Raw genomic sequence first — 19780 nt, forward strand, 5'->3', positions numbered from 1 at the left:
TTTGAAGAAAAATAGAATATATGTATATGTTTATACAATACTAATGTGGAATACATAACTTTGGGGCGTCCTAAAAAACTATGTCATCATAAAACTTTGTGATTTCTTAACTTTCTATTTGCACGTGCGTGTGTAATGTATGGATGTATTAATATTTCCCCTCATATTTATTTCGTATTTTTGGTTATTTACAACGTTTTACGAGGAAATATAGTTAAATATAAAAATTAATTATGTAGTGGTTGCAAAGTTTATATATAATAGGCTATTGAATATTTAAAGCGAGGGTTTCATCAGGAAATACTCCGGAGTATGTAAAAATGACAAAAGAATGCTACTAAGGAAAAGTGAGACCGTTTTACATATCTTTACTATAATTCATATAGTATTATGACAAAAGCTATAAAATAAATAAAATAAAATTACGTTATAATAATAACTGATTATGCAAAGTCTCATATGTTTTAATTTTTTTTTAATTAATATTAGTCTTTATTTTTTGTTTTTTAGTAGAATAAAAAATAAAGAAATGTTATTTATTTAATAATATTAGTGATGATTTTGGTCATTATATTTTTCACATTCTTCTTCTAAAATTAATGTAATAGGTTATATTTATTAACTATTCATTTTTATATAATTAGGGTATAAGTTGTTAATTATTAATATTAAAAAGTTATATACTTATTCCGTTATTTTATCAAACAATAATTAAAGACACATTCATTAATATGCGTATCCATCGTAAATGGAAATACTAAAATACATAATTTTAATTTCCCTCATTTTAATTAGAACTTAAATCTTTAAATACGATATGAACTGTTCTAATTGTAATATTTTACCACCCATTTATAACTGCTAAAAAAATTTTTTGTTTCCTCATTTACAATTTGTGGTTATAAGATTGTATTAAAAGGAGAGAATATCACATTTAAAGTTATAAGGAATAATGTGTGATAGTATATATAGTGGATTAAACAAATCTTACTTATTGAGCTCATAAAATGTGTGTAGAGAAATATTTTAATATATATATTTCGTGTTATTATAAATAAGATATAAAAATAAGTTTTGAAACCTATATAAAAAATATAAAATGGGAATGTCTAAAATAAGCGTGTGAACAAAATATTTATAAACCATAAGAAAATATTCACTTTTAATGATATATAATAATTCCTAAATTATAATTTAATAAATGTTCCCACAAAATAAAAAAACATTTACAACCATTTATTAATATTTAAATTAAATTTAAAAAGAGGTTATTGTATTATTATTTTTTTCGTTAAAAAATCAAGCTATATATCATGGAATTTCGTGCATGCTTTGTATTGAAAAATAATTATAAAGTAAGGCTTGTTTTCCTATATATGTGAGAAAAAACAACCATAAGTGTCCAAGCATAAAAACGTGTCTCGTATGATCTTACTTCGCATTATATATGCAACATTTCGTTCCATTGACTTTTTTATATTTTCGCTTATTTGTTTACATTCTAAATTCATAGGACAAATTATTTCTGCACATTATTAAAAATAGCAACCAAGTTGCATATACGAAAATAATTATATCGCTGATAAATTCTAGCATTTATAAAAATTACGTAAATATTTTATTATACTTTTTTTATTCTATCCATTAAAGCATAACCATATATTATTATTTATTTTTATTTATTTGTTTGTCCTTTTTTTTATGTGCTTTTCTGTTCTATCATATTAATTTATGTGTATATATTTTTTTTAATTCTCAACATTTGGTTTTACTATTATATCGTCTATACATTGATATTTACGATTAAATTTATTCATGCCAAACGATATCTATTATATTTACTTTTATTTTAATTTTCTCATTTTTAAATAAAATTAATGAAACATTTGTTCAAAAATAAATTATTTAATAAAAAGGGCAAACATGGCAATAATGATGCCATTAAAAAGGCTTTTTCTCTTTTTTCAGTCCCTAGCAATGAAAACGAAAGAATCATAAATTTTTGGCCTTTGAAGTTTAAGGAAAAAGACGAGGAAGATCTATATATAATAAAACTATGCGATAATATGTATAGTAAAAAATATGTTATTCTTGTTTCTCATTTAATATCTCTATTATTGATGTATTCGATTTGTCTAATTGTTGGAAATATGAACAGTACGAAACAGTTGCATAATATTTAAAGAAAAAACCGAACATGTTTACACATAATAAAATGATATTAGTATTATATATACATATAATTTGCGCATATATTTATTTTCTTTTTCTTTTCAGACTTGTTTTCAGTGCTAAAAATGGCATATATATTTTTACATACATTTACCGCAATTAATATAATACTAATTCTAATACTACATGCTACACATTATATTGAAATGTTTAAGAGTATCAAAGGAGGAATTTTCATATTCTATATTATGATGGTAAAAATCAATAATATATATAATATAATAACGAAATAAATAAAGGCATAAATGCTCAAACCAAACATTGGTATTAATCCTTTTGTTATTTCTTTCAACAATATTAGCTTTGATTACATATATATACTTTTTTTTATTGTGGGGTTTGAATTCCTTTGCAGATATTTACCATATGGTGCTCATGGCTTTTTATATTATTTAATGATCTTAAGGATCTATTACCAGTTGTTGTAAATGTAAATAACTTTTTATATGCAACATATGCAAATAATAAAATTAATATTGTTTTGTATTTTTTCGCATACCTTCCAATTTTCTATCTAATAACAATAATACCGTGCAGGTAATAAAAAACAGAAAAAGAAAGAAGATAGAAATGAAATCAAAAATTTTTATATTTTTCCCAAAAAGAGGAATAAAATAATATTTTATTTCTTCAAGAGAAAACTATGTATACACACAAATTTATACTACTACCTTATACATGTATGCACATTTTTAGAATATGCTATTCCTGCGCTTTTGATATTCTATTCTTTATAATGAAGGTGGCAATTTACTCCGTTTACTATCTGATTACACTAAAAAGTTATATCCTAACAGACAAGTATTTAAAATATGTATAAAACTAAAGGAGTAACAAGGATATACACATATATATACATTAAACACATAAAAATACAACATTAATAACATAAAAAGCATTCAACCTATTATATATATTTTTTTTATTAGTATCTTTATGATAATATCAGCTCTTGCAGGAAGTCTTTTCATTTTTATTATAAGATATATTATTGAGATACAAAGGCGTTTATCATTTCATAGTTGGAACAAACAGACAAAACAAATTATCCAACTAAAAAAAACCCTAAGGGAAGAGAAACAAAAACTATCAACTACAAATATTGAAGAAATTTATAACTTAATTAACGATGTAAGATTTTTCTGATTTGTCAGCATTGTTTTTCTTACATTTTGTGCATATATAAAAATATTTAATAATTATAATAAAAAAGAAAAATATTCTTCATGTGCATAATTTAATTTTTATAGTCCATAGGAAATTATTACAATGAGAACAAAAAACCAAAGGAGTCAAATTGGAGCATTGTGAACAATTTAGAAAAAGTTTTAAATATTTTAAAAGAGGATAATTTATTTTCTCCTGATTTAAAAACTATAAATAAAAAGGTTAAGAAAAATCAATTAGACACCCTTTATATTAATTTCATATATAGAGAAAAAGGCGAATTTCTCATTACCTTTATATTCACTTTGAAAATATTGTGGTTCTTTTTCCTTTCTTTTATCAGAGTTATAACCATATATATGGTTATATTATGGATTTAAAAAAGCACAAAGAAATAATAAATGATAAAATCGAATCTAAGGAAGATCGGGAGACAGAATCAGAATCATATTGTGCGGACGAGTGTCCTGATGAATCAAAGGAAGGATCACAAATTGAATCGATATTCGAATCGATCTCAGATGTTAAACCTAAGAGAAAATCAGATTTGGCATACGCAAGCAGCTATGAAGAAAAAGAAAACAAAATTTTGAAATATGATTTTAACATGAACATGGTACAAACATATTTATAGTTAAAAGTGAATAATTTGTAATTATATACAATATAAACTATAGCATATATATAAATATTTTATAAATACACAAAAATAAAATTCCGCGTTAAAAATTTTTTTCTCTTCTTTTAAGGATAAAGAAATTATAGACATCGACACATGGAACACCAAATTTTTGGATCGAAAAACACCAAACTGTGATGCATTTATTAAAATTGGATATATTTTATTGAATAAATATTATACTTCTAATCAAAATATACCTATTAAAATTTTGTATTCCATGCTTTATGAAATGAAAAAAGGATATAACGACGTTCCATACCACAATTCTATCCATGCAGCTATGGTTATATGAAAATTGTATAAGCATATATATCCAATTATATATACATATTTTCTATGCATAAATAAAAAATGTCGACTTGTCTAATTGTATTGTTTAAGCTTTTCTTTGTGTTAGTATAACTTTAGACACCTTTCTCCTTTATTATATTTTTTTATTTCCTAATATTTTTATAATTTCCCCCGCCCCATTATGCACTATAGGTAACGAAACATTGTAGCATATTAATCACGAGTTTAGATACTGTAAATATATTAAAAGATAACGAAATGGCCGCTTTCTTAATATCTGCTTTAGGGCATGATATAGGACACTTTGGAAGAACAAACATGTTCCTCAAGAATTGCTCAAACTTTTTAAGCATAATTTATAATGATAAATCAATATTAGAGAATTATCATTGTTCATATCTATTTAGCATATTAAGTAAAGAAGAGCATAATATTTTCAAAAATGAAGATTTAAAAATACTAGCAAACCTGAGACAACAAATAATAGAAGTAATTTTAGCAACTGATATGAGTAAACATATTAAAATATTAGCACAGTTTAGAATTAAGTCAATTAAAATAAAATCTTATATTGAAAAAAATATTGTGCTTTGTTTAAAAATGATAATAAAAGCTGCTGATTTGTCTCATAATTGTGTTGATTGGAGTGAGCATTATTTATGGGTCAAAAGATTAGTAAATGAATTTTATTTAGAAGGAGATGACTTATTAGAAAGAGGTTTTGAACTTAACCCATTATTTGATCGAAAAGTTCATAATAATTTTATACAAATTCAAAGAACCTTTTTAAGAGAACTTGTCGTACCCTTAATAAATTCTCTCAAAACTCTTGACACTAGCACCATTACCCAATTAATGCTGAATCAAGTTAAACGAAACTATTCCAAATGGGCAAAAATTGAAAAAGATGAAACAAAAAAAGCTAAATATTTAAATGAACTATTAGCTGATGTCCCCAATTCATGGAAAAATGCTTATATGCCGAATTTTAGTATATATAAATTATAAAAAACAAAAAAAGAAAATCTACATATAAGAATAAGCATATAGTATTATATGAATAAGTCATCAATAGCATGGTCCTATATATTTTATATTCAGGATGCTTTCTTTTGAGCATTCTATGTAATAATTTTATCTACCCAGTATTATCCCATATAATGCTCGCTATATATAACATCTCATAATACAATTATAAACAAAATGGAAACAAATATTAACATTTTTATATTTAAAAAGTATTCATAATACATTTTATAGTATAGCTTTACCATTTTCTATTCTCAATAACAACCTTATTATTCAATGTTTTTTATTTATAATATATTAATTTATTCTCATAGCATAATATTTATTATGTTTCTTTCCACATATGTAATAAGGTTTAAAGTAAATTCTTTTTACTATAAATTATATTTTCCGAAAATGCCTAATAAAATAAAACATAACTTGATCTATTAAATATTATTATATTTTCAAATATCAACATATATTATGTATGTATTGTACACAAAATATATATCAGTATACACATGCATATAATAATAATAATAAATGACAAATTTAATAATTTATATATATCCCTCATTTTATAAAACTATAGGGGAAAAAATATATTTATATATAAAAAAAATAAGGTTTTAAATTTCCATAAAAACAAGTTAAATTAATTCTTAATAGTAATATAAATGCGCCACTTATGGAATAAAAATAAAAATCGTATATACCTTAATAGTTTTTCGTTTATATACTAATTATAAGTATATAATAATCCCATATATATTCACGTAAAAATTAATAAATATTTCCATAATAATTATATAAGTTCCGATAAATAATTGTAAATAATAAAAAAAATATATTATACGAATTAACAGTATATCATTTCTATTCTTTAGTATATATTCTTAAATAATTTCGCTAAAAGTTTTTTTATTATTTTTTAACATTAGATAAAAATGATGCATAGAATAAATTTTCTTTCAAATATATTTTAAAATAATTTTGTATGTTATAACATATTTTTTCCTTTTTTTTGTGTATAATAAACATAATTTATTATATTTACCATAAAGTAATTTCTTATAATATAATTAATATCATTATAAAAAGTTTTGGGATTTTTTAAATGATAATTTGAAGTGAAGTAGTTAGTTTTACTTCCATTTAAAATCACAGCATAGTGGTTTTCATAAAAATTTGGTATATTCTTTTCTGGTTATAAAAAATAGTTTTCATATGGCTAAGAGGCATAAATTAAAGATTACTACGTTGTCGATTTTTTTTTTTGTAATATTAACCGGGATTCATACCGTTTTTACCACATTTAACCAGAAAGATTGTAAGTTGCATAAAAAAATATAACCTTACTTATACGTATAAATAATATGTGATTATATATGCATGTATTACAACCTGTGAACTTAAAAAAACGATTGTATCTCATTTATATCATATGTACCAATTTCTCTTACAATTATATATATATGAATTTTTTATTTCTTTTTGAAGGGATCAAATTTTACACAAGTTGCTCAGGAGACGGTGATGTAAAATGGGAACTGCTATACGTTTTAACCCTTTTGAACATCTTCATCTTAATGCTAAATGTAAATTACAAAGAAAATATAGACACGCTGAATAATAAGAAGACCGAAATTAGTGATATAAATGATGATTTAATAAATGTTGATATTAACGAGTTTGGTAATAATGAAAGAGATGACAGTGGGGATGAACTTGAAAAAGAAAAAAGATACAACAAATTAAAGATAAAAACTCTATATAGTATTACAAATTCAAGAATTTGCTACTATAGTATGTGGATATTGTGCTATTATTCTATATACTTCTTATGTTTCTTGAGCTTTTTACATGGTATCAGATTATTTAATAACAATTTAATTAACATATATACAATAAGAACATGTAAACTCGAGAAATTAAATAATTATATAATATCAGAAAATACTTTTACAAGTTTGTATTGGGTATTTATCAACTTTAGCGTATTTATGAGCAAGTATACAGACTCTTTTTATGCTATTAATTATGTAAATTTTAATATCGAATTCAGTACAAAAAGAAAAAGAACATTGTTTTTCCTAAACTATGCTTTCCAGTTATTACTAATAACTTATACAATATACAAGAATGTATTATTATATCAAAATGGAGTATATAATTTGAATCAAATTGTATGCTCACTTATCTTTCTTTGTTTAATATTGTATACCATTTTCGAAATCGCATATGTCTTAGAAATAAATAAGCCATCCTATTACAGTATGCCGAAATTACCATATAATTATGTATGGTCCATTATTTATTTATTTGTTATTTTCGTTTCGTCTGTTATATTCTATTTTTCTGTTTATGCATACTCTATAAAAGATACGTTTGTAAATTTTCAAATTATGTTATGGCTTTTTTTCCTTTCGTTAACATACATAAAAAGGAAACAATTATTTATTAAGGCGTAATATTTATTTATATTTTTTTAATTTTATTTTCTTCTTTATATTTACTTATTTTATTAATTCTGTAATAATTATTATTTTTTCTTTTTTGTGTGAAATTGTGATAAAAAGAGAAAACCTTTTTAATGTAAAAAACTGAGACAAAAAAACATAAAAATAATATTATTTGCATAAATTATGAAATAAATGATAAATCCAGCGCATCAACTATATTATAGAATTCCCTAAATGACAAAATAAATAATATAAAAAGGGAATAAACAAAAAGAGAGTAAAAATATGAATGTATATAAACACTTGCGTTGAAAGAATGGGGATAGGAAAATTATAATTATTATTTCTCTTCCTTTCTTAAATAAAAAGAAAAACTAGCTTTTTTATTGTCTTTATCATCAAAACCCAATACATTTGCACTATATATATGTGCACATAAAAATAAAAAAATAATGATAAGTGTTAAAATAACTAGCCTCAATAAGCAAATTATCGTATCTTCATATATATTAACTCATAGAAAAATAAAAATATTTTTTTATTTTGTTGTTTTATAAACAGAAATATATATAGACATAATTTATATTGGCCATATTATAATAATATTTTTATGCACAATGAAATGCATAAGTAAGTGTATGAAGTAGTATACGCAATTATAGGCATGCGTTTAGATGAGCATATTTATTTTTCTGTATAGAAAAATAAGTTACCATATTACATAATAATACAAAATGGACAGAAGTAAGACAGAAGTAGCATTTTTAATCTATAACCTTGAATTCGTAAAATTGAAAAATAACCATAAATCATATGTTATAAATGAATTAAATAGGAAAATTAATAAATATACGTCTTTAATAATAGATAGTAGCTATAAGCATGTTAATAATTTTTCTTATTCAACAAATATATTTCATTATTTTTATAAAATAACGGAATATTATATTTTAAAATATTTCAATAGCATTATTGTTGACTCTATTTTTTATTTCAAATGTATAAATGACCTAAAGAACAAATCTCTTTGTGATACCCAAAATGATGAACCTAAACTTTATAAATATATATATAAAGAGAAAAATGAAAAGGTGCTAGAAAATTGGAATAATACTGACTCAAATGATTATACTTTTGATTATCATGTATTAACAAATTATATTGAAAACTTAAAAAAACAATATGAGAAAAATAATTGTGGTGCCTCGAATGTAGGTGGCAAAAACATAACGAAAACAAAAGACAGCACGAAAAAAACTCGACAAAAAAATGATGATAATAATTCTACTAAACCGGGAGCATGCAATGAGAAAAATGATGATAGACAAAACAACGAAAATGAAATAAAGAATGCTAGTGAAAGTTTTAAATTTGGAAAAACATTTCTATATGATATATGTGAAATTAATAACAGTCTTTATAACAAAAAAAGCAGAATGATATGTATAACAAAAATATTTCGTAAAATTGTTAATAAAAAACAAATGAGAAAATATATATGTGAAAATGATAAAATGGCAAAAAAAATGTATTTAAAATTCTTTATAAATTTATCATTAGGTATCTTTATATACCTTTATATGTATAGATATATTAAAAAGAAATATAAGAATATTGATTTTTTTATATTTTTAAATAATCTAAAAAATATTAAGCAAATATATTCTAATAATACTTCTTATTTTGAAAAACAACAAATTATTAGCTTCATTAAATATATCAAATTTATGAATATTCAAATGTTTCAATATGCATATATATCATTCTTTGTAAATACATACAAGTATATTAACTTAATTCATAATACAACTCTCGTAACACTTTATTATTATTTTAAAAAAATAAATAAAAAGCATAAAGGGAAAATCAAGCTAGTAAAAAAAAAAGACGAAAAAAATTCCGGACACCAAAATAATGCCCCTTACGAATATTTTATAATAGAATATGATGACAAACAGAAATGTAACGAAAGTTGTTGCCACTATAATAAAAATATTTCTAGCACCATTGACCAAATAGAAAAGGAAAAACAGGCTAAGAATGAAAATGCCGAAAAAAATGTGATAAGAAACTTGGACTGCCCTCATAACGATGATGCAAATTTTAACACTAAAAATATTAATAATAAATTAATTACCGATATAAATAACAAAAGAGAGAATGAAATTGACTTAGGTGCTTCTTATGATTATAATAATGACAAACAATGCAGCCACGGATTTAATTGTGTAGAGCAAAAAAAGGAAAGTTTCCTTTCTATGAAAAATAATATAAATGAAACTAATGAAATAATATTTGATAGCTATATATATGTCTTTGTATTTTACAAATATATAAGAAATATAAAGAGAAGCATGAAATCTAACATTATAAAAATACAAAGTAATATTAAAAAAATGATTCATCTATTTATTAGTTTATATAAAACGAATAACGGAGAAAATATCAGGATGAAGCAAAAGACACAGTTAAGCATGAGTACAGAAAATACAAAAAATATTAGCAATAATATTTTAGGCGATCAAGAATGTAACAGTAATTACATAAATGATTCAGCACAATCCTTAGTATATTTTAAATACATAGAGTTGTGTAAATATTACAAAAGTTGCATAAAAATAAATTATGAAATTATAAAATCGGTACACGCATTTCACATATTGCTAACACATTTTTTTAAATATTTCCCTGTCTTAAATTTTAAAAAAGGGAATTGCACTATATATAATTATTATGATAAATCGTACATATATAAAGAACAAGCAGCAAATGAAAATATTGACACAAAAGAAGCAGATAATGCAAATAAGCAACAATTTTTTGATATATTTAAAAATGTTAAGGATTATGAAATAGATTTCTTATATTTCAATGAACACCAAAAAAAAAAAGGTGATACCGATGAAACAATACAAGACATAGAAGAACATAACCAATTTGAATCCTTTAATGAAGTGTTTCACATTGATGATAATATTAATTTATCACAAGACAATCTTAGAAAAGAAAATATAAATGCTCATGAAAGCACAGATAATAATTATAGTAATGATTGTGTAGAAGGTTTAAAAGATATATTTTTATACTGCATAAACAATAATCTAGATGATATCCTAATCAGCGGAAATATGGAAGAAACTTTTCAAATAAAAAGAGATATATCAGAAAATGAAAAAAATATTTCGAACATAAATCAAAATAAAGATGATGAACTTGTCAAAAAAAGTAAAAGTGATAATAATAGCAGCAATGATAATATTTTAGAAACCTTAAAAATTAATAAAGAAATATACAGCAAAACATTAGAAATTATAGAAGGGTTTTCGAAAGGCGTATCATATGTTATACAAAATTATGAGTATGACTTAAATCTATACAGTAAAAAGGTCTTAGAGATATATGATGACAATATTTTTGATATACACTATAAATTTTCTAATCAAAATACAATTGAAAGTGAAGAAGAAATAAAAAACAAAAAATTATTGGAAGTAAAAATATTTTTAGATTATGAAAAATTATATAACAAAAAAACAGTGGAAACTCAAACACCTATTTCATTTTTTAGAAATGATAAAGCAATACAAATACCAAAAGATGCAGAAGCAATAACAATATCAGAACAATTTATTCAAACACGAAAAAATAATAATCCTATTTTTTATTTAAGTGATATCTATAATTAATTTGTATTCTTCCATTCATTATCAAAAAGGAAAACTTTAAATATACTTTGTGAAGCAATATAATATTGTTCTCATTTAGGATATATTTGTCCTACAATTTAATATTAATTAAACTTATCCAATTTTCACTTCATATTTCATAGTATATATCTTATTTTTCATCTTATAATTTTTATTTGACTGAATTTTATTTTTGTGCTATTCTATACTATTACATATATACACATGTATGTTTTTTTCCTTTTTTTTTAATGCTATTTATTTTTTTATAAATTTACAAAATTATAATTCTATATAATTATAAAAGCTCCTATTTCGGTAAATAATTTTTCTAACATTATTTTTGAAATACTATATATGTATAATATATAAGAAAAAAAAATCAAGAAAATGCTTTTTTATTTTTTTCCTCTTCAAAAATTATAACACCCATACCATTTATAAACCTTATTTTTTTATTGGAATTCATTAGAACAATTTCAGCAAATGATTGTCGATTTTTTTATATAATTTTCAATTCTCTAAAAATCTTTCGTAATATATTTCACATATATTTTTTAGCCTAGCTTTTTGACACATTTGTTTCCCCATGATTTGGTATACTGTTGCGAAAATGCATTTATAGAAATATAAAATTAATGATATATAACCCCTGTTTCACAAATATTACAAAATGAGTAATATTGCACATAAAAGCCAATTAAAATGCTAAGGAATATATTTGGAAATAGAAAAGCTTGTAATAAAATTCGAATATTGAATTCGCGATATATTCACAATAGTCATTTAAATAAGACCCTTAAAAATCGATATAATGAAAAAGTAAGAGATAAATATTTGGATAATATATACAACAATGAAATTGATATTAATACTATAAATAGAAACGTGAAAAATAAAAAAATAGATTACCTTAGACAATTAATATACGATGAAATTGATGGGGATGAGTATTTATTAAATGAAAATATCATTCAAGAAATCAAAAAAAAAAATAATAATAATCAAAGCAGTATTAATAATAATGGGGATTCGGAAAATTCGGGACTCCTATCTAAAAATAAACAAAATAAGGAAGAAAATGCAGAAATGGGTGAATCTCAATATAAACAGGCTATCCGAATATATAATCTATTGAAGTTAAATGATACAACAAGTATTTTTGATGAAGATGTTTTTATGAACATAGATAGTAAAATAAATCATGACATTTATGAATTTGCCAAAAACAATATTATAAATGACAATTATAATGGTGTAGAAAACAAAAAAAACCTTAAAGAAAAAACTATAGATGTAAAAGCAGTTGAAATTAATCCCAATACTGATGCATCCAGCAGTTCGGAACATAAAAAAGATGGCACTAACGATTCTACTGATAGTACCATAATAAATAATGGTGTAAGTTTAAATGATAATATATCAAATGACCAAGCATTTGATGAAAACAACTTTATGAACATAACAAAAATGAATTTGCCTGTATTTAATCCAGCTAGCTTTTGCTTGGCTATTGAATCATTAACTAACCACATATGTGATGACTTAATTTTTTTATTTGGAGATTTATCAGATAAAATAAAAATCCCAGATAATAATGAAAACGATAGATTATATAAATTTGTGCAATCATTGTGTAATTTTTTTTGTTTAGAAAAAAATGAACACGATGTAGACAGATGGATAGAAGATGTTTATAAAGATATAAAACATAAATTACCATCAAATATTCGTAATATTAAAGACGATTATCTAAAGAATTGGTTAAAAGGGCATATAAATAGAGTTTTAATAAATGAAAAAAAAAACAATGAATTTTTATATAAAGAAAAATATTATAATTTAGGAAATGATTTTTTATATGATAGTTTATCAATAGATAATGATACTGTTGTAGATACAAAAAAACAATTTTCTACATCTAAGTTAACATATTATTTTAAGACAATTATTGAATTTTTATTAGAAAAAAAAATAAATAGTGATTTAGAAGAACAAATAAATATGATGTTTTTAAATTTAAAAAAAATCGGTTTAGATAATTGGTTAAAAATGGATGTAAGGGATTTTGAAAAATATCTTTTACGAAATAATAATTCAAATTTTCTTGAAATTGTTGAAAATGATAAGTACACCTCTTATCTAATGCTAAAATGTGCTAGCAGAAATATTACAGATTTTAGCTTTTATGAAGAATTTTCTCCATTCTATCTTTTTCATGAAAAACCCAAAAACTCTATTGAAGAAAGGATAAATAATATACAAGAGAATAAACATATATCTGATCAAGAATTAAAAAATATGATATATTCAGATCAATCTTCTTTAACTATTATTAAAACTGATGATAAAAATGATGGATCATACAATGAAATGGATATTGACCTATTTATAGAGAAGGAAAAAAAATATAACATGAACAGATCTTTGATTACTTATTCATTTGATCAAAATACAGATACTTATAGCTACAAATATAAGCAAATACCGAATACTATTTATGATCACAATACAAACAAATACATAAGAGAAAAAGATACGATTGATCCCATGTTAAAATTAAATGAAATGAGGTCATCAATATTGGAAGTTAAAAGAATGATGAGCATGACAAAAGGTAACCATATTATATCTATATTGCATCATCTGCATACCTATATATATACAACAATTTTCTTATTTTTTCGTCCATATTTCGAATTATTTTAAGCACTTCGCCTTAATAAGGCACTATTATTATTATATCATTTTAATATTATTTTTGATACATCCTCATTGTGTTTTTAAAAGCTATATATCAACATGCATATGTTCATATAATTATTTACACCTTTTTGTTTGTTTTTTTATAATTTTAGATGGAAGAGTATATTACATAAGAATAATCATAATCATAGGAAATGGAAAGGGTGTATATGGCTATGGAGTAGGATTTGGAAAAAATCTTAAGGAAGCACGAAACAGCGCTTTACTAAATTCAATTAATAACCTAGATTTTATAGATTATAATTATAAAAATTGCATTTTGAATTTTCCAGTGAGTGGACAAGAATATTCATCACATGTAAAAATAATACCTAGACCATTAGGAAAAGGGTTAAAAATAAACAGAAAATATTTACCATTAGGATATATATTAGGATTAGATAATGTAAAAATATCTTTTAGTGGAAGCAATAAATGGATGAGTAGAATAAAAGCATTAAAAAGATGCTTAGATAAAATTGTATCTATTAAAACATTATGTAAAATGACGGGAAAAAAATATGTCTGCCATTTTGCACCACATTATTGCACTAGCCATTGGCCAGATTATTGGTTTAAAAATATATTAAAAGAATATAAATATAAAATACAAAGAATTCAAAAAAAAAGAAGTGCAGTGTGTAGAAAAAATTTTAGATCGAATATTTCAAAAATTCCCGAAGAGGTATACCCAGATTTTACTCCATATACTTGGAAAACTCCAATTCAAAAACACATTGAGTCACAAAAATTTAAAAAATATATTGATAACAATATTTACCACACCAATGTATTCTAAGAATTTTTTTTATTTTTACATATCTACTTTTGTTTTTCAATTTGGTTTATACAATAGTTAACAAATTGAAGCACCAAATTATTCACATTGGGTGTATAAAACCAAATAAATGGTTATTATATTATCCTTTTTTTATGAACCAATTTTTATGTTTTAAGAATGTAATCATGAAAACCTATACATTTCTTTACAATAGGTATTTATTTTTGTGTTATTTCTCTTATGCATATTTGTTACACATACCTATTGAACTCTTTTTGTTTATATTATAACTTGCTTTAATTATTGCAATTTTTATAATAAAAGTTTTTGAAAAATGTATATAAACGAAAAAAAAAAGGAAAGAGAAAATATAATGGATAATTGTTCATATATACATATAAATAAATGTGCATATATATTTTTCGGAATATATATAAATAAATTTATTTGCACTGATTATTATTTTTTCTCGTATATGCATAATATTAATACAAATTAAAACAATTTTAAAGTATGCAAAAATATAATAATAATATTTTACAATACTTAATTCAAAAGGCAAATTACAACAAATGGCAACAAAACAGGGATCGTTCATTGCTATATTATTCTTTAGTCTTTTATTATTATAAGTATTTATTTCTTTCCCATTTTAATAAATATTTTAATGTTCTTTATTTATTATTAATTGTCTTTCTTCGAACATTCTCGGGGTACTAATATTTACTAAAGCGTAGAATCCAATAAAAAGGAAAAAAATCATTAAAAGAATTATCATTTCCTGAGATAAGATAGTCTACAAAAAAAAACATAAAATATTTTGTATATAGAATATATTATTAAACATATATACACATTATAATGATGCTATGTTTTGTATTTTATTTTTACCGGATTGGTGTGATAAACGTTTTTGTTCTCTTTAGCATCGTCGGGATTATCAAAAATGTCACCTTCTTTGCATGCCGTTAAATATGATATATAATTAGGATGTTTCTTGTAAATTCGATTTATATCTATAAGGAAATAAAATTTATATTACACAAATAATTTACATTCCATATTATATTATTTATCTATTAAAGAAACAATTAAAACATTATTCATGTTTTTCTGTTTTATTTACCTTCGCCATTGGTAGCTGTATATACGTAGATAGAAAACGTATATATCTGTAAAAAAATCAAAAATTTGAAAAGGCGATGATATATGTTTCTTAAATATTTTATAAATACTATAATCATTATATATATCTGACTTGTTTAATTAATGCATTTTATCATAAACTTACGTCATCTGAGGTTGCATATTTCGTTGTCTCTAATTCGTCTGAATGATAATAATAATAATAATTTAATAATGTTTAGGATAAAAGTATATACAAGAATGCGTATAAACATATATGATTTATTCTGTTATTATTAGAACTGCTTTTTATAAAATATTAAATATACCAAAATATTTTAGATTTCGTCCTTTTATTAAATCCTTAACATAATCACATGATTCATTTATGGTAGTGCTATTCTGTAAATGTAATAACATTGATAATGGTTTTAAAAGAGCATGCATATATACCATTAGCCATATGAGGGTATTAATTTACATTTTTTTCATTTTATATATTACTTTTAAAACACTTTGGTATTTATTTACTATATTTTTGCTTGTGGCCTATATAAACAATAATTATATGATGAAGGAGTTGATAAAAAAAAAACAATAATTGGCTATTGGTTAATTCCTTACATTCTTGTCTAAAAATATGTTAAAAACTTTCTGAAATAAGAAAAAAGGGGAAATATACAAATATGTATGTGCATGTCTAATGTATATGATTATACAAAATCCTTATAAAAAGTTGTTTATGTATTGGTATTTACATCATCAAGGTTCAAAACGGTTTCTTTATTAAAGCCATCGATGGCATCACTAGAACTGTTAAAAAAATAATGAAACAAATTGTATATGTAAATAAACCCTAGCATATAGTTACACGCTTATTTATATAGGACATCAAATGGGTATATTTGTTCACAAAATATATACATAACAATCAACAATCAATTATTTTGTAGCAATAAAAGTTAAAGTATATATTCATAAGGCTTTTAACTCTTAAGAAATAATATTAATATATATTTTGAATTATTCTTACTCTACTATTATCGTATCACAATGAATTAGATGCTTCAGGAAACAAAAAAACGCTAGTAAAAGAACAAACACGTTTCTAAACATTTTCACGAAATTAATAAAAATAAAAAAAAACAAGCTTCTAAAGATTCAGGAATATATTCTTTATTTTATTAAGAATAACATAATTAAAAAACTATAAAATAGTATGCATTTACAAAAATTAAATCAAAAAAAAAGCAAAAAAGGACAACGAAAAGGAAAAGATGGGACTTATATACGTTTAATTATTTAAATACTTCAAAGTTCAATGTGAATACATAATTATAATATATATATTATATATATAATATTAATATATATTTACTCGTGAAAAATTATACATAAAACAATCATTTATAATATCATATATTTTGGCAATTCTCCCAATATATTTTTTGGTAATTCCTATTAATTTTTGTTTATTCATATATATTAATATTAAATATTTATTATATTTTTTGTTTTATTTTTATTTCAATATATATGCATTTTTGTGTGCATAGTATGGCTTAAATGCATTTCCATATTTTTGAAATTATATAAGAAAAATAATTATACAATTTTTATATTATATTTCATGATATTTTTTTTATTTTATAAATATTAAGCAAATCTTAATTAAAGCAATGAGTATATTGATTTAAAAAATATGACAGTATCAAATTTTTCATAAATTTACAAAAGTTTAAAAATATACATATAATTATAATTTCGAATTGACCATACAAAAAAAAAGTATAAAAGCATAATCGCATAAATAAATTAATTTTGGAAAAAACAAAGCTATTTTTCTTATGAATATATATTAAAAAAGAAAGGAAAATTGAATGTAGATATTTATAATAATAGCTATTTATATATGGATTATGCTTATTTTTTAAATTCATTAATCCCTTTTTTAATTACCTATAAAATTAAGAAAAAAGCAAAGAAAATAAATGTGTATATATAAAATGGAAAAAGGGGAATACTGTTATTTTCCCGACCAATAAACATATTATTATCCGTGTGGGGTGTGGAAAAAGTAAAAACATTGGTAAAGGAATATAAGTAAATATGATTTGAATGCCCATACATATACTGTTTTGGGTATATGCTTAAATTATACATAAAGTATCATATTTTCATATCCATTAACCTTGAATAGGATCATATATGTGTGTATGAATATGAAATACTTAGTGACAATTTATTTATTTTCTATATTATTACCGATAAAAGAAGGCAATCAAAATTTTTGGAGGGTGTAAACATTTTATATTCGTCCAAATGTATAATATTTTTATTTTCTAAATTTTTTAATTCATTTATCGGATCACACATATGTATATATTCAATTTCTTTTTTATTGTGGTTATAGCATTTTTTCCCCTTTTTACTACTACTTTCTTGGTCAATATAATTTAAAATTCTGTGCATTGTTTGGCTATCTATATCCTTAATATCAATAATTCCAGTTTTAACGAATTGCTTTAAAATACGGCTAAATTTTTTAACCCATCCATTACCATCAATTTCACCATTTGCTGTAATTAATAATAAATATTCTTTTGTTTCAATTCGTAACTTATCAGTTAAGTAAAAAAAACTTGTTAATACTCTAACCTTTAGAGAACTAGACATATATAAAAAGCGCTCAGATATATATTTTATTAATTTTTCATTTAACAATTTTGATGCTTGAGATGAAGACCAATTATTTTTTATACATTCTAAATATTTTATATATTTTTCACTTATTTCATTAATTTCGTCTTTATTTATTATAGGGCTATTTTTTGATTTTCTACTTTTAGTTTCTTCTTTGTTCTCCATACTATCATTGTTAAATCCGATATCCTTGCTCTGTTCTTTTTCATCTTCACAATTTTCTTTATTAGCTTTTTGGTCGTCCTCCATAGAATTATGAATATCACTTTCCTTCATCTAGCCATAGATAATTTAGGGTATGCCAAACAAATGCATTTATAACATAAAATTATAACTATATATACGTGTGAATTGCATTCAAATGCAATCAAATCGTATTATGTACTTTTCCAATCCTTTTAATTGATGTGTAAACTTGTTATAAGATTATAAAGAATATCCCCAAGTAACCATAATCGTATATATATGATAAATTTTATTATGTTCTAAATTTGTAATTAAGATTTTTTCTTATACCATTTTAAAGTTTTAATATAATTAAAAACTACAGCTTAAATTATTTTTTTGGAATTTTATTTTTTTAATTTATAACATTTATGTCATAATAACATATATTATTAAAATGTTATTGCTGTGATAGTTATTACTATTATCATTTTATATTTTTTTATACATGCATATAATATTATATGTATATATTTTTATTTAAATAAACATTTTAATGAAAAAAATATAATAATTTAAAAATTAATTAGCAAGGTTTTACTTAAAAAAATAGAATAGATGTATAGTAGTGATAAACATTCATAGATATTTATTTCATACTTTATAATTTTTAATAGCTCATATTTGCATAATAAGTTTTGAAGTGCCAATACCTACAAATAACCAGCAA

The 19780-nt window shown here is 22.5% G+C and overlaps 6 protein-coding genes across 6 annotated transcripts; 4 read left to right on the plus strand and 2 right to left on the minus strand.

Annotated features, from left to right (window-relative positions):
- Positions 1–1877: 1877 nt before the first annotated feature.
- On the plus strand, positions 1878–5380 carry PCHAS_1421700 (cGMP-specific 3',5'-cyclic phosphodiesterase gamma, putative; the record flags this gene model as incomplete). The annotated part of the gene is made up of 9 exons (XM_016799627.1): positions 1878–2157; positions 2278–2426; positions 2588–2769; positions 2929–3033; positions 3162–3363; positions 3483–3620; positions 3743–4015; positions 4149–4364; positions 4565–5380. The coding sequence occupies 9 exons, from the start codon at positions 1878–1880 to the stop codon at positions 5378–5380; spliced, it is 2361 nt and encodes a 786-aa protein (XP_016654892.1).
- Positions 5381–6610: 1230 nt separating this feature from the next.
- On the plus strand, positions 6611–7854 carry PCHAS_1421800 (GPCR-like receptor SR25, putative; the record flags this gene model as incomplete). The annotated part of the gene is made up of 2 exons (XM_731570.2): positions 6611–6713; positions 6884–7854. The coding sequence occupies 2 exons, from the start codon at positions 6611–6613 to the stop codon at positions 7852–7854; spliced, it is 1074 nt and encodes a 357-aa protein (XP_736663.2).
- Positions 7855–8579: 725 nt separating this feature from the next.
- On the plus strand, positions 8580–11531 carry PCHAS_1421900 (conserved Plasmodium protein, unknown function; the record flags this gene model as incomplete). The annotated part of the gene is made up of 1 exon (XM_016799628.1): positions 8580–11531. One exon carries the CDS (start codon positions 8580–8582, stop codon positions 11529–11531), a length of 2952 nt encoding a protein of 983 aa, XP_016654893.1.
- A 705-nt stretch (positions 11532–12236) lies between these two features.
- PCHAS_1422000 (mitochondrial ribosomal protein S5 precursor, putative) lies at positions 12237–15075 on the plus strand (the record flags this gene model as incomplete). Its single annotated transcript, XM_016799629.1, has 2 exons — positions 12237–14148; positions 14390–15075. The coding sequence occupies 2 exons, from the start codon at positions 12237–12239 to the stop codon at positions 15073–15075; spliced, it is 2598 nt and encodes an 865-aa protein (XP_016654894.1).
- Positions 15076–15721: 646 nt separating this feature from the next.
- Positions 15722–17298, minus strand: PCHAS_1422100 (conserved Plasmodium protein, unknown function; the record flags this gene model as incomplete). The annotated part of the gene is made up of 9 exons (XM_016799630.1): positions 15722–15853; positions 15949–16073; positions 16184–16229; positions 16349–16386; positions 16512–16584; positions 16687–16731; positions 16807–16836; positions 16941–16995; positions 17216–17298. The coding sequence occupies 9 exons, from the start codon at positions 17296–17298 to the stop codon at positions 15722–15724; spliced, it is 627 nt and encodes a 208-aa protein (XP_016654895.1).
- Positions 17299–18105: 807 nt separating this feature from the next.
- Positions 18106–19161, minus strand: PCHAS_1422200 (negative elongation factor A, putative; the record flags this gene model as incomplete). The annotated part of the gene is made up of 2 exons (XM_016799631.1): positions 18106–18141; positions 18448–19161. 2 exons carry the CDS (start codon positions 19159–19161, stop codon positions 18106–18108), a joined length of 750 nt encoding a protein of 249 aa, XP_016654896.1.
- Positions 19162–19780: the final 619 nt, after the last annotated feature.

The sequence above is a fragment of the Plasmodium chabaudi genome (genome assembly GCF_900002335.3).
Source record: "Plasmodium chabaudi chabaudi strain AS genome assembly, chromosome: 14".
Classification (NCBI taxonomy): domain Eukaryota; phylum Apicomplexa; class Aconoidasida; order Haemosporida; family Plasmodiidae; genus Plasmodium; species Plasmodium chabaudi.